The following is a 15,531-nucleotide window of genomic DNA, read 5'->3' on the forward strand; positions in this document are numbered from 1 at the left end:
CCTTTAAGACCAACAAAGTTGTATTCTGAGTATAAGTTTTTGTGATGCCCAGTGATGGCAGCACCAGTAAGAATGCAGGGCCTACTTTGCCTCCGTGGAAGGAAGGATCCAGATGGTTGGAAAGTTCCATTCAGGGCTGTTGTGGGGTAGGGTGGAGCTAAGTACTTGACTCGCCCCCCCCCCCCAACTGTTGAGACATTCTTCGCCAATCTTTCTGCCCACCCACCTGCCCTGCAATAGAATGGGTTTTACTAGACATCATAGTTGGGGCCAAGTAGGAATTCCCCTCCCCCCCAAGATTGGCAGGAGTGGGGGTGTTTTTCTCTATCTCCTTCTGTCAACAGTGGATTGGGCAATTGGCTCTGGCGGTGTGGTCATTAGGTTCAATGGCAGGCAGGAGGTACAATTTAAGCAAGGAACTCCCTTTGAGCAGGCCCCCCCTTGTCTTGCAACAACCATGGGTGGGGCATGCTAGTGGCCTGTGATGCCTTCGGGGCAGGCTGCCTGGACGGCTGTGTGGCCAGAAAGGGGCCCTGGCTGGCAGGAAAAAGACCACATGCTCCTCGCTGCCTGGTGGCTGCCAAACACAACCGGGTTTTTTTTGGGGGGGAAGGGGGCAGGATGCTTTCCTGCTGTGGCAGAGAGGGGGGTTGGGGTCACCTCTTGCCTTCACCTAGACTGGCTAAAGTTGAGCTCAGTAAAGCTGCCCTCCTTTCACCCCAACGACAGTTGCCTCCTTATTCTGACTATGGGGGCAATAAAAAACTTAGCTGGGCTCAGACTTTGTTCTCTTCTACTCCGCCTTCCTCACAAACACTCAGGTTGGATGGCATGGGCTAAATCGACCTTGTAGACACAGGGAGGGTCAGGCAGCCTCTCAGAAGGCACCAGATAAGAGAAGAAATTCTCAAGCGAGGCTTCAATAGCCTCAGACCTGCCAGCCACCCACAGGACAGGCTTTCTGGCCCCAGCCTGGGCCTTGGTTGTGACCCCAAAAATGTCTTTGTTGGCCAAGGAGAGCTCGACCCTGCTGCCGGACAGAGGGGCCTAGCAGAACACTGCACTGAGGATGGCTTTTCCTTTACCCAAAACATTTTTATGCCGCTTTCCCACCCAACGTAGGCAGTGAGCGACCAGAGCCATTAGCCCCAGCTGGCGATTCTGGAGAGTTGTCCCCATAGGGTATCGTGGAACATTGATCCCTGGGTATCTGGGGCTTGGAGAGGGGGCACCTGCGGAGGGGTGGGGGGGGGGCGTTTTTGAGGTAGAGGCAGCACCTTTCCAGCATTGCATCTGCTCCCTCTCCTAGTCTCTCCCCCCCCAAGTTCGAAAAAGACTGGGCCAGGGGGTCTAACTCCAGGAGCCCCCAAAGAAGGTCCCCCCCCGCTCGGTTATTTCCAGTGAAGGAGCGCCTGCACGCTTGCTCCCGGCGCCACCCCCAAAGCCTCCCGGCTCCAGCCCCAAAGCTTCCCTCCGCTCTTTCCTGAGTGGGCTCTGGCGACCCTACAGCGGAACAGCAGCCGCCAGGCCGGGCCGGGCCGAGCCAGAGAAGGGCCAGGCAGCTTTCTCCTCTGTCCGTCCTGGGGGCGCTTCCAGGGGGGAGCGGGGGGCCGGCCCAGGACAGCAGAGCTCTCCAGGCAGCTCCGCGCCCTGCCCGTCCCCTCGGGGGGAGAGGAGGAGGAACAGGCTGGCTGGCCCGCCCGCCCGCCCCGCCGGGAGTCACGCGCCGCCCTCCCCTCCCCTCCCCTCCGCCGGCCAGGCACTCCCTCCGGGCAGCGCTGCAGAGAGGCCGGCGGGCGGGCAGGATGCGGCGGCCCGGGGCTCTCCTCCTCTTGCCGCTGCTGCTGCTGCTGCTGGCCTCGTCGTCGTCGTCGTCGGGTAAGCGTGTCTCCCGGGGGGGGGGGGGCGGGAGGCGGGGGGCTGTGTGTGTCTCGCTCCAGCGGCAGCCGCGGGCCTCACCTCCCCTCCCCTTTCTCTCCCCCCCCCCGCAGAGGAAGAGGCGCTCTTCAAGGCCTGGCTGCAGCAGGTACGACGCCCCCGGATCCCGGGCGGGAGGGCGGGAGGGGGGCGGGAGGGGTTGAGCCCGCTTCTCCTGCTGCCGCCTCTCCTTCTCCGCAGAACGGCAAGCGCTACCCGCACCCCGCGGACTTCCAGCTGCGCTTCCAGATCTTCCTGGCCAACAAGCAGAAGGTGGAGAGGCACAATGGCGGCGGCAACCGCACCTTCCAAAGTAGGGGCCTCGCTCTCCCCGCGTGCACCTGCTGGGGGGGGGGGGCAGCAGAGAACGGCCGCCCCTGACCTTGGCCCGCCCCTCCTCTCCCTCCCTCCCTCCCTCCTGCAGTGGGCCTGAACCAGTTTGCAGACCTGACCTTCCAGGAATTCCGGAGGATGTACCTTTTGCAGGAGCCTCAGGTGAGGCTGAAGAACTGAGCAGGCGGGGGGGAGGGAGGGGGGGTTGCTTTGTGCCAGGGCCGCCATCCTTAGCAGAGGAGAAGTGGCCCAGGGCGGGCAGCCTGCTGATCGTCTGCTGCCTGCGTGGAGAGCCTTGAAAGCCCGTGTCTCTGCCCCGCAGGCCTCAGCAGGCTCTTCTCCGCTCAGGAAGGCGAGGCTGGTGGGGGAGGCGTGGCCAGGGGTCTCCCTCCCGCAGTGCTCCTGGGGGTCACGCTCTAGGGCCAGCCCAAGCCAGCGGTCAGAGTCTGGATTCAGGCCTGAGGCTGATTGCCAGACAGCAGAGTTCAGTTCAGGGCTCTGGAGACGGGAAACCAGCACTTTGGACCTGAGTCCCAGGCACTTTGAGCAGCAGTGAAGGGTTGCAGGGGGTGCTCAGCTTCCAAGGTTTCTAGATTACCCTCCTCATCCGGCCAGCGTTCAGGCCAGTTTGATCTGACCAACCTGTGCCCAGACAGGTTCTTCACAAGAGCGAGGGGGCCTGTTGCGAAGGCAGAACCAGAGACTACCTGTCTTCATACAAATAAAGGGGCTTTTTGCTTGGATCCACCCTGCTACCCAGAGGAAGAGCCAGCGTCCTTTAAACAGGATCTGGAGATCAGCTGTGAGGCGGAGGGGGCTTTCCCTCTTTTTCTACCTTTGCGTGTGATTCTCCCCTTCGGTCATCTTCTTCTTTGTGCAAGTTTATATTCTCCGTTCCCTTTCCTCTTGTACATGTTTGTTTGGCTCCACCTCCTACAGGAGCCATTTTGTGCTTGGCTCCCCCTCTTGTGGTGGCCATTTTGTAGTGACACCCACCACCCCTGTGGCAGAATAGCAAAGGAGTTTGCCCTACCAAAAAGGGGGGGGGCTGCTTAAAAAAGATTTAAGTGGTGTGGAAAGAGCGAGTAAGCCAAAATGATTTTGCAGATCTGAAGAGGGCCAGACAGAATCTATTAACACATCAAAGATGCACAGCTAATTAAAGTGTAGATTGAAGTGTCTTCTATCGATGCCTTTATCTATCTATGCCTCCCCTGTGCCTTCTGCACTATGCATTCCCTCCAGAAAGGCACATCATGTGTAGCTAGGGAGGGGGGGGTCACCAGAGGGAAGTGGGGGGTGCCTCTGTAGCAGAGGGCCAGCAAAGGGGAAGCTGCTTAGTCTGTTGTGGCAAAAGAAAACCAAAGTCCAGGGACATTTGTTTCAGTCGAGGTTCAGTTCCTCCAGGAAGCTGCTGCTGAGATTAATGCTCCTTGACTCTGAGGAACTTTCTGGTGTTATTTGAGGCTGCGGCCTGGCCTTGAAGAGCCTGCTTTGGCAGGGGGCCCTCCTCCGCCACACCTGGATTCCCCCCTCCCCCGCAGCCGTCCTTGAAAAGGATGTGAAAGCGAGGAGCCGAGGAGCCGCCTTCTGCCTCTTTCCCTCCAAGCTCAGCTCCTGGGGGGGGGAGGGGGAGGCTCATTGTCTCCTAAGCTCCGCCCAGGATGCAGGGGCGGGGGGCAGGGAGGTCACTGGGGCTGTTGGCTTGCACCCCTGAGCAGTGACGAGGAGGAAAAGGCTGTGGGTTTACTTCTGCAGCCCCACTGGCTGAGCAGGCATTTTTGGTATTAAAAAAAAAAAGAGGGTGTTTTTTTTTCTTTTTTCCTCTTCTGTAGTCTTTATAAATGGTTGTTCTAATTGCTGGGCTCTTTTTATTCCTGCAAAAGGATCAAGTGACAACCTGGAGCCTTCTGTGCTCATTTGGAATGCTTCTTCTCCAAAAGCAGAAGTGTGTGTCTTTTTGTATGTGTCTTTTTGATCCTGGGGCTCCCACTTCCCTCCCGCAAAGTTTTCTTGCTGGAAAAGTTGCCCATGAATGGCTTTGATTCCCAGTGGGGTAAAGCTTGCAGGGACCATTTTGTGCCCAGAAAGGGTGCAGAGACAGCTTTTCCCCACTGGAAACAACATTCACCCGCCATTATCCTCCTTGGCAAACAGAAAACAGGCCCAGTTGCTGTATTTGCAAAGGGGTGGGGAGAGCATTAAAAAATGACCATAGAAGGAGATGCAGTGTGGAATTTGACCTTTAATTGGTTTGCTGAATTGAAAAGATTTCAAAGAGACTACTGTTGCTTTTTAAGCATTCTGTTAAAATTTTTCTTTGTGGCTGGGATTTTGCACAAAAGAAATCCTCTAACTACAACCTGGTAAGGCAGGCCGATATGTAGGATCCTTGGATTGCAGACCACGAGGTGGCAGCTCACCAGTGTCAACATTTGAACCCAGGACCGTAGCAACCTCCATTGCCTCAGCAGAGTTCGGGCCCCTACAGCCAGGCTGGCCGGGCCCTTCCTTGGTTTGTGGCCGGCTTCTTGAACGGCTCTGTTGTCACTTGCAGAACTGCTCGGCCACGAAGGGCAACTTTGTGGGGACAGCTGGGTGGCATCCAACGACTATGGACTGGAGAAAGAAGGGCAACTACGTGACGCCCGTCAAGAATCAGGTGATGGTCCTGGAGGAGACAGGGGCCGCGGGTTGGCCGTTTTGATAGATCCACCTCAAAGGCCAGTGCTTACAAACCCACCAGACCCTGTAGCGCTTTCGGATTCTGGAAAGGACTGGCCACTTTGGTGTAGTGGTTATGCATGGACTTTTACCTGGGAGAACCGGGTTTGATTCCCCTCTCCTCCTCCACATGCACCTGCTGGTGTGACCTTGGGTCAGCCACAAGTTCTCTCAAAGCTGTTCTGCTCAAGAGCAGTTTCTGTCAGAGCTCTCAGCCCCACCTACCCCACAGGGTGTCTGTCGTGGGGAGGGAGAGAGAAAGGGGATTGTAAGCCGCTCTGAGAATGTTTTGGGTAGAGGGCAGGATATAAATCCAATATCTTCTTCTTATTGCTCTCTGGTCTGTACCTTGGATCCGTGCAACTGCCGTGTGTATGTAAGTCTTTGTCAGGAAGAAGCTAAAAAGCCACCCAAATGACTTTTTCGAGGCCTGAGGCCAGCGTGTCCCATAGAGGCCACCCTGCCTTTGCTGCTGTGGCGTGTTGCCCCTGCAGAGTCCCGAGAGGCACGCGGAGAAAGGCCTCCAAGCTGCCTTGTCGCTGCCCCCTGCATTTCCAAGGAGAGCCCTTTTAATTTCCTTCCCCCCCCCCCCGCCCAGGGTCCCTGTGGGAGCTGCTGGACATTCTCCACCACCGGGTGCTTGGAGTCGGCCATCGCCATCGCCACCGGCAAGCTGCTGAACCTGGTGAGCCTCCCTTTGGGATTCTGCGCTCGTCAGCTCCCTTAACGTCCGGGGCAGGAGGGGGTAAGAGGGCAGAAGGGGGGGGAGTACACAGCCAGGTAGAGGACAGCTGAGCCGAAAGCGACACCCTCCTTGTGCCGGGCAGGGCGTGTGAGCTTGCGCAAGTCTTTGCCACAAAGCTGCCTGCAGTGGGGAAAGGAAGGGACTTCCCAAGAGCCTTTGATTGGTCACAGCGGAAGGCAGGTTTCCAAAAGAGAAAAGCAGCGACAGATTGGGAAAGGAACTGAAAGCAGGTTTTGGAAGGGACAAACTTTCCATCTCTCTTTGGGTCTGGGCAGCTTGCCCAGGCATCGGCTTGGCAGAAACCATTAGCTGGCTTAGACCAGGGGTGTCGAACTCAATGGTTATGAGGGCTGGATCTGACAAATGAAACCTGGTTGGGCCGGGCCATGTGTGTATCTATTTAAAGATTAGGTAGCAGAGATATAAACTTTATAAAGGACACAAACACAATTAAAGGGTGTTTTTTTTTTTATAAGAAACACCTTAAAACATTAGCACTCCTTGGTCTTAAAGCTGCTTTCTTTGTATTTCTCCCACGGAATCCAGGGAACTGGGCAAAGGAAGCTCTGGCTCTTTCCTTCCTTCCCCAGGGCACTAATAGGAGGAAAAGAGGCTTGGCTCAGTAGCTCTGCTGTGCAACTGAGAGAGCCCGGCAAAGCAAGCTCTCCCTGCCCCCCAAGGGAGGAGCCTCAGCCAATGGAGAAAACAGAGGTTTTTCTCTATAGCTCTTGTGCAGTTGAGCAAGCCTTGCAAAGCAAGCTGTGATGCAGAAGGAAGGAAGAGAGAGGGAGAAGGAAGCTGACAAGAGCCAGTTGCACGGGGGCCTGAGAGGATCCCTCCAGGGATCTGATTGAGCCCCCGAACTGCATATTTGACACCTCTAGCTTAGAGAGTACTACTCTCCCCCCCCCGCCCAGTTAGCAGACCGATGGCCTCTGGAGTCCCCATTGGCAGCGACTGTGGGTGTGGGGGGCGGGCAAAATGTGTTGGAAGCCGAGGACTGGTGAAGGCCTGCTCAGCCAAGGGTCTCAGGGGCTGGTGGGCTTCATGCCCCAGTGTGTCTTCTCCCTTCCACCAGGCCGAACAGCAGCTGGTCGACTGTGCCCAGGCCTTCAAGAACCACGGCTGCAGTGGGTGAGTAGTGCCCTCTGGCACGGCGGTCTGGAGGCCCCCCATCTCTCTCCTCAGCCCCACCATCTGTTGATGATCCCTCCCCTCCCCCTTCCCCGCTTGAAGGCTTCTGCTCTTCCGTCTTCTTCCTCTCCAGAGGCCTTCCCAGCCAAGCGTTCGAATACATCCGCTACAACCTGGGGCTGATGGGCGAGGACACGTACCCATACAAGGCCAAGGTAGGGCTGCTGGGCTGCAGAGCGAGGGCCTCGTTTGTCGGGCATGTCATGCAGCTGCCTCTAACCATCTTGCCTCCTCCTCCCCCACAGAACGGCACCTGCAAGTTCCAGCCCAAGGAGGCTGTTGCCTTCGTTAAGGACGTGGTCAACATCACACAGGTGGGTGCCGCTGCCACCTCCTCCTCCTCTGTGTAGCCCCTGCCTCCCCCAGGCAGCCTCCTGCCCTTGGATACTGAGCCCGTTTGGTGTCATGGTTAAGTGTGCGGACTTCTATCTGGGAGAACCGAGTTTGATTCCCCACAGCTCCACTTGCACCTGCTGGAATGGTCTTGGGTCAGCCATAGCTCTCGCAGTTGTTGTCCTTGAAAGGACAGCTTCTGTGAGAGCTCTCTCAGCCCCACCCACCTCACAGGCAGTGTTCCCTCTAAGCTGAGGTAGCGTGAGCTAGCTCACAGATTTTTGGCCTCCAGCTCACACATTTTTGTCTTTGCTCAGGAAGGGTGACCCCAGAGCACACTAATTTATGCAGGAGCTCACAACTTTAATACCAGTAATTCACAAAGTAGAATTTTTGCTCACAAGACTCTGCAGCTTAGAGGGAACATTGCTCACAGGGTGGCTGTTGTGCGGGGAAAAGATAAAGGAGATTGTAAGCTGCTCTGAGACTCAGTCCTTTGTCAGAGCTCTCTCAGCCCCACCTATCTCACAGGATGTCTGTTGTGGGGGAGGAAAATAAAGGAGATTGCGAGCTGCTCTAAGACTTGGAGTGGAGGGCGGGATATAAATCCAATGTCATCGTCTTCTTCTTCCCTGGCTGGTGGGCCTCAGCTGCTCCCCTGGGCTCTTGCTCAGTCAGCTCCTCACCCCATGCCGTCCACCTCCTTGCTGTCTCAGCCCTTCCCAGGGTTCCCTCCCTCCCTGCTTTTGGCCCACAACTGACCCTGCAGCTTCCCCACTGGCTGCAGTCTCCTTTGCATTCAAACAAAGCCGTGCACGTCCCTCTGGAAGGCAGAGCTGTGGAACTTCTTGCTGGAGGAAGAGGGGCTGGAGTTCCTGCTGCAGGGGAGCTCCTGCCTCTCACCCCCCCTCACCGCTGCTGCTTTCTCATAGAAAACAGGGTCCCGTTCTAAGCAGCCTGGCCCGGCATCCACCCACACTAACGGCTGCGATGTTTTCTTTCCAGAATGATGAAGAGAGCATGGTGGAAGCTGTGGGGAGCTACAATCCTGTGAGCTTTGCCTTCGAAGTGACAGAGGACTTCATGTTGTACTCCAAGGGGGTTTACTCCAGGTGAGTCTCTCCAGAGTCTCTCCGGGTGGCTGGAAGGCTGTTTGTCTCAACTCCTCATGGTCACATGGAGGAGGGTGGCTCTGAGTGCAATCCCAGATTCTCTCCTGCTTTCTTTTTATGGCCAGCAAACGCTGTCACAAGACTCCGGACAAAGTGAATCACGCCGTCCTGGCCGTGGGCTATGGGGAGGAGAACGGCCTTCCCTACTGGATCGTCAAGAACTCCTGGGGCCCCCGGTGGGGCATGGAGGGGTAAGGAAGGCCCCTTCTCCCTCCCTCCCCTCCGGCCGGTTGGTGGGCTGTGTTCTGGCGCCACCTCGTGGCTCCTGCCTGTTTGTTCATTGACCTGATGCATCCTTGTGCCAATCCCTGGAGGCAAAGGGGGAGTCGAGACAGACGACAGAGAACATGCGGTGGACACAGCAGTAGGAATCAGGGCTGCGGAACCAATTGCAGCAAAGCAGGCGTGTTCACACGGCATGTTCAATGATGCAAAAACTGCACAGGAGGATCCCCGTTTCAGCAAGCCATAAGCAGCAGGGATAGAGCAGAGTCCCTAACCATTTTTCCAAGAACCTTGTGAACCGTCGAGCGCAGGGCCGGTCTGTTGCCTTCACAGAAAAGCCCTCTGGAATAATTCAGTTCTGCAGACCCTTCCTGACCTCCTCAGGCCAGGTGTTCCATGACGTGGTGGGGGCCACAGCAGAGAAGGCAGGGGTGGACTCTGCCCATTGGTGGAGACTGGCCCCTGTGGAAGCCCCTGCCCAGACAGGAAAAGGGTGTGCTCAAAGCTGGAGCCAGCAGGGGGCACTGGGGACGGTGCCCCCTATAGCATCTGCCGCACTCTCACCCAGTCTTTCCCAATCTTCCCTTTAATTGGGCAGGGTGCTTAGGGCCCCCTTGCGGTCTCCCAGGTAGGGGGACCAAAACCAGCAGGAGGGGCTTTGGATGTGACGGCCGAGTGAAGCCCCGTAACCCCCCCCCCCCAGGCGGGGTGGCTGCAGGATGGGGCCAACTTGGGTGCTGCAGCCTCAGCCAGCGTGGGGCCTTGTCTGGCTGGGGGCTGGGAACCTGCTGCCAATCCCTGCTGTGCCAGGGGAGCTTGCGGGGTCAGCTTTGCTCAGCCACTTGCCCTCGGCCTAACCAATCTTGCAGGGGAGAAGGAGGAGGCTGCAGATTTACACCCTGCCCTTCTCTCTGAATCTGAGAGCGGCTCACAATCTCCTGCATCTTCTCCCCCCACAACAGACACCCTGTGAGGTGGGTGGGGCTAGAGAGGGCTGTCACAGCAGCTGCCCTTTCAAGGACAACCTTTGCCAGAGCTATGGCTGACCCAAGGCCATTCCAGCAGGTGCATGTGAAGGGTGGGGAATCAAACCCGGATCTCCCAGGTAAGAGTCCATGCACTTAACCACTATGGCTGACCCAAGGCCATTCCAGCAGCTGCAAGTGGAGGAGGGGGGGAATCAAACCCGGATCTCCCAGATAAGAGTCCATGCACTTAACCACTATGGCTGACCCAAGGCCATTCCAGCAGCTGCAAGTGGAGGAGGGGGGGAATCAAAGCCGGATCTCCCAGATAAGAGTCCATGCACTTAACCACTATGGCTGACCCAAGGCCATTCCAGCAGCTGCAAGTGGAGGAGGGGGGGAATCAAACCCGGTTCTCCCAGATAAGAGTCCATGCACTTAACCACAACACCAAACTGGAGGGCAAAATGGAGAAAGGGAGACTGTGGGAAGCCACTGAGGAGAAAGGGGAGGGCATAAAAGAAGTCGAATCAATATTTGAGGCCACAGACGGGGTGAGGCTACTTGCCCTGTGGCACTGGTCTGGTGAAGCCTGCACATTTTCTGGGTTAGGAGTGCAAGGACTCCGGTCACAAGTAGTGCCCTCCAAGTTCCCCCTGGGAGCCGGAGCTGCCACCCATACGAGCGTCGGTCTTTGCTTTCAGGTACTTCAATATCCAGCGGGGATGCAACATGTGCGGTCTGGCGGCCTGTGCCTCTTACCCCATCCCCCTGGTCTAAGTGGGGGCTGCATTCATGGAAGGAGCGGCTGTGCTGCAGGCCGAAGATGGAGGGCAGACCGCCCAGCCCAAGAAGCAGAGAGGGCTGAACTGAGCCTGGGCCTTGGCTTCTCTCCTGGGAGCAATTCTGAGGCTGGCCCCTCCCTCTTCCCGCCTCCATGGCCTCCCTGAGCCCCCTGCTCTGGTCCTGCCTCTACCGCTTCCAGCTGTGCAGCGCTGAACCCCTGCCAGTTCCCCTCTGGGCCTGGCTCAGGCCCACTTCTGGCTCCCTCCGCTCCTGGAGCCAAGTCCTGCTCCTCCATTTCAACAGTCTCCTCGCCCACTTGGGCACATCTGTGGGCATCAGTGTGGGAATGTGGCAGGAAGGAGAGGGGGCTGGGACCGATCCCCTTCCAGGCCTCCTGTCTAGCACTCTGCCCATTTCTTCATCAGTGACATGAGAAGTTGGGCATTCCAAATGGGTTGGTGCCCCTTTGGGGAGGAGGGTTCCTGTGCCTTGTTTCCTCAGGATCCACTGCTGGTAGGGCTGAGCTCCATGCCAGTTCCTAAACGCTTGCACTTTCACTGGAACTGGGAGTGACTTTGCTTCTTTGCACCGGGCATTCTTTTGTATTCACTGCATTTGTGCGGCGGTTGTTCCCCAGGGCAGGTTCAGTGCTGTGGCTCCTGGGGGGGGGGGGGCAGCTGGCCTGCCTGGCTGGCACACCCCTCCCATGGGGGGGGGGGTCATCACACTTTGTTTTTATTAAAGTTTCTTTCTCTGTGCAAATGTGGTGGCTTTTTTAACAGCTGTTGTGGGGACTCCTTGGAGAGAGAGGGAGGGACCAGTCGAGAGCTTGGGGAGTCCCACAGTGGAATCCAGGGTTGCCAACTGTGGCTTGGGAAGTTCCTGGAGATTTGGAGGTGGGAAAACAGAGAGGGGAAAGAGACTTAACCCAAAAACTGGAATCAAGAACCTGAAAGGTTAATATACAACTTAAGGGCCAAATTTAAAAGCAAAATATACAATTAAAGCATAAGCAAAGAATACACATATTTATTACAGAAAGTTGAAAACATTTAGGAGCCCATCATTAGCCTCCTTCCTTTGTAAAATCATAAAACAACAATGGGAAACCACTCAACCTGACATGTTTCAACCTGGAATGGTCTTCTGAGATCAAATGAGTATATACTGTCAAGCATCGGTATTTCGAATAATCGAGCTATTGTTTAAATCAAAGACTCGTTTTATTGATAATCCAACACTTGCCCAAGGAACAATACCTTGGAAGTGATACAGAATGTTACATAGCATGGCATCTTAAAGGCTACGTCAAAGACAAAGTTCAGATAGCTTCAAAACATAACATACAGCTGTGAATTGCATAGAAGGTTCAAAGCATACTATCAACTACCCATTTGGATACGTAACATCTCTCGGTTCCTACACATTCCTGACTTGCTGATATGTATGGGAACTCGGGGGAGAGGCACTTCTACTTTACAATAGGAAGAGATTACTTGCATATCCTGCATCCCTGAGAGTCCACAGGTGGGGGAACTTTGAAGAGAGATCTTAATTCAGAAAAGAGGGAAAATAGAAAGGAGGAGGGGGAAAGTGTGAACACAAAATGCATACTAAATTAATACTCAGAAATATGCTTGACATATACACATACAGGTTCATGATACAAAATACAATAAAGCAATAAAACTAATGGTTTTATTTAAAAGTGGTTTAATAAAATGACGAAGCCTTAAAGATGTAATTGAGGCCTCTTATAATGCAGCCTTATGTCTTAATCAAGGCATACATGAACATACGAAGCTGCCTTCTACTGAATCGGACCCCCCCCCGGGTCCATCAAAGTCAGCATTGTCTACTCAGACTGGCAGCGGCTCTCCAGCTGAGGTTTTTCACACCTCCTTGCCTGGACCCTTTTTAGTTGGAGATGCCGGGGATTGAACCTGGGACCTCCTGCTTACCAAGCTGATGCTCTTACCACTGAGCAGCCGTCCCTCCCCTAAATAAGGACACATGGTGCATCATATGTTCTTATTGTATGCCAAAACGTTCCAGAATTAATCCAAGTCAGTGTCAGATCAGAGCCAGTGTGCCAAAAGTTACATTGGCGGTGGAACCTACAGAAGGTGGGATTTGGGGAGAGAAGGGACCTCCGTGTTGGAAAGCGCCATAGAGTCCACCCTCCAAAGCAGCCATTTTCTCCAGGCTGGAGAGTACATCTATGGGCTGCCTTAACGCTGGATCAGACCTTCAGTCTGTGAAAGTATTTTGCACTCTGACAGAGTCTTCCATGTTACCACCAATACAGCCCTTTTAGCTGGAGATGCTGCCGGAGATGGAACCAGGGGCCTTCTCGGCACTGAGAGCATGTCCGGAGGAGGAGGAGACTGAATTTATATCTTGCCTTTCGCTGGGAGTCTCAGAGTGGCTTACAATCCCCTTCCTCTCCCTGCAACAGACACCCTGTGAGCGGTGTTCCCTCTAAGCTGAGTTAGTGTGAGCTAGCCCAGTTTTTCACACATTTTTGTCTTAGCTTAGGAAAAATACCGCCCCCCCCCCCCCCGAGCAAGCTAATTTATGCAGCAGCTCTCAACTTTAATGCCAGTATCTCACGAAGTAGAATTTTTGCTCACAAAACTCCACAGTATAGAGGGGCTATTGTCTGGAGGTGGGACTGAGGGAGTTCTGAGACTAGCTCAAGGTCACCCAGTTGGCTGCATGTGGAGGGGGGGGGATTGAACCCTGCTCTCCAGATTAGAGAAGAGCCCCGTGGTGCAGAGTGTTAAAACTGCAGTACTGCAGTCCTAAGCTCTGCTCACGTCCTGAGTTGGATCCCCAGTGGAAGCTGGGTTTTCAGGTAGCTGGCTGAAGGCTGACTCAGCCTTCCAAGGTCAGTAAAATGAGTCCCCAGCTTGCTGGGGGGGAAGTGTAGATGACTGGGGAAGGCAATGGCAAACCACCCCGTAAAAAGTCTGCTGTGAAAACGTTGTGAAAGCAATGTCACCCCAGAGTCGGAAACGACTGGTGCTTGCACAGGGGACCTTTCCCTTTTCCTCCAGATTAGAGTTCGCCACTCTTGACCACTACCCCAAACCAGGGCTGGCCCTAGACTGTCTGGCCCCCTAGGTAAAGCTAACTTCTGGCACCCCACCCTTCACACACACTGATAATCTCACCACGTCACATGGGGGCACCCAATTGGGCACCCCTAGAAGGCTAGCGCCCTAGGCAATTGCCTAGTGGCACGGCTGGCCCTGCCCCAAACTGACCATTGTTCCTCTTGCCCTTCTTTGAAGGTTTGCCCTCCCATTTTATCATGGGAATGAAGACAACACAGGGATGCCAAGCTCCAGGTGACACCTGGAGTCCTCCTGATTTCTGGGTAAAGATCAGTTCTTTTGGAGAAAACGGCTGCTTTGGAGAGCAGACTCCCTGGTATTAAAGTGCCTGGAGGCAGTCCCTCTCTCCCTCCTCCCCACATTTCTCCGTATGTCTTGATGCAGCAGGGCTGGCAGCCACAGAAGAGAAAGGGAGCTGGCTCAGCCCGTCGGCCCCTCAAGGCGGCAGCGTCTGACGAGCAGTGCCCCCCCCCAGGGACTGAGGTGGAGTGGAGAGCCTTTGCATCCAGGGTCTTTGAAATGGAAATGTGGGGGGCGGGGCTGAGCCTGGGGCAGCCTCTTGCCAAGCTGCCCTTCTGCTGCCCCCAAGAGAATGAACAGATGAAGGAATCCAGGTGGGAGGCAGGTGCCCCCCCCCCTCTCAGGCTGCCAGCCTCTAACTCCTCCTCAGGCCCTCCATGTCAGGCTTAGGGTTGCCAAGTCCAATTCAAGAAATATCTGGGGACTTTGGGGGTGGAGCCGGGAGACTTTGGGGGTGGAGCCAGGAGAAAGGTTGTGACAAGCATCATTGAACTCCAAAGGGAGTTCTGGCGCTCACCTTTAAAGGGACTGCATGCCGTTTAAATGCCTTCCCTCCACTGGAAATAATGAAGGATAGGGGCACCTTCTTTGGAGGTTCATAGAATTGGACCCCTCAATCCAAAAATTTTGAAACTTGGAGGGTCTTTTGAAAAGAGACATTGGATGCTATGCTGAAAATTTGGTGCCTCTACCTCAAAAAACAGTCCCCCCAAAGCCCCAGATACCCGGATTAATTCTCCATTATTCCCTACGGCAATCGGTCTCCATAGGGCGCAACGGAGTGCCCAGCAGACATTTCCCTTCCTCCCCCCGCTTTCTGATGACCCCGAAGTGACCCCCTGCCCCAACCCTAGTCTGGCTCTGCCCTGCCCTGCCCTCTGGTCGAGGCCTTTCCCCCGCCGCGCAGGCGCTCTTCCTTCCTCTCCCGGCCGCCCCTGGAGGTTGGCCCCCCTCCCGTTGGAGGCGGCGGGCGCGCGGGGCTGGCGTCACTTCCGGCGGCAGGCCGGCCAGCCAATGGGGAGGCGCGGGGCGAGGAGGCGCCAAGCTCGAAGGGGGCCGCCGCTGTCATGGCCGCCGCGCTGCCCCTCAACAACCTCCGGCAGCAGCTGGAGCTCCACGCCGCCCACCGAGGGGCCCTCAGCGCCGCCCCCCAGCGCAGCTCCAGGCCCCGCGGGTGAGCAGGCCCGGGAAGGGAGGGGAAGGGAGGAGGCCCGGCCCGGCCCGGCCCGCCTCAAGCCGCCTCTTTGCTCCCCTCCGCAGGGCCTTCACCTTCAAGAAGAGCCGCCCCGCGACACGCCCCGGCCCGGAGCAGCAGCAGCAGCAGCAGCGGCCGGGAGGAGGAGGAGGAGAGCCGGACCCGCCACGTCGGGACGCCCCGGGCCGCGGCAGACACGTGTCAGGCGGCGCCCGGCCGGAGCAGCAGCAGCAGCAGCAGGAGGGGTGGCGCTTCCCGCCCGCCGGCGCCTGGGGAGAGGACGACCGGGAGGACTTCGTGCCCGAGAAGCCCCGCCGGGCCCCGCAGACGCCGCCCTCGCCCGCCAGCCCCTCGTCCTCGGTCGTCTGCCTCAGCCCCGCCGCAGCAGGAGGGCCCCTGCGGGAGGAGGAGCAGGAAGGCCGGGCGGCTGCGGGACTCCTCGGTGACTGGCGCAGAGGCGGGGGTGGGGGGCAAGGCTGCTTCCTATGCTGCCAGGGAGAGGGCTGTCCTTGGATCCCTGCTG

The 15,531-nt window shown here is 56.4% G+C and overlaps 1 protein-coding gene across 1 annotated transcript; it reads left to right on the plus strand.

Annotated features, from left to right (window-relative positions):
• Window positions 1-1,767: 1,767 nt before the first annotated feature.
• CTSH (cathepsin H) lies at window positions 1,768-11,156 on the plus strand. Its single transcript, XM_060259946.1, has 12 exons — window positions 1,768-1,878; window positions 1,992-2,026; window positions 2,119-2,230; window positions 2,342-2,412; window positions 4,808-4,912; window positions 5,573-5,659; window positions 6,798-6,853; window positions 6,987-7,068; window positions 7,159-7,227; window positions 8,252-8,358; window positions 8,484-8,609; window positions 10,313-11,156. The coding sequence occupies exons 1-12, from the start codon at window positions 1,806-1,808 to the stop codon at window positions 10,386-10,388; spliced, it is 999 nt and encodes a 332-aa protein (XP_060115929.1). The 5' UTR covers window positions 1,768-1,805; the 3' UTR covers window positions 10,389-11,156.
• Window positions 11,157-15,531: the final 4,375 nt, after the last annotated feature.

Source organism: Heteronotia binoei, chromosome 19 (genome assembly GCF_032191835.1).
Source record: "Heteronotia binoei isolate CCM8104 ecotype False Entrance Well chromosome 19, APGP_CSIRO_Hbin_v1, whole genome shotgun sequence".
In the NCBI taxonomy this organism is placed as follows: domain Eukaryota; kingdom Metazoa; phylum Chordata; class Lepidosauria; order Squamata; family Gekkonidae; genus Heteronotia; species Heteronotia binoei.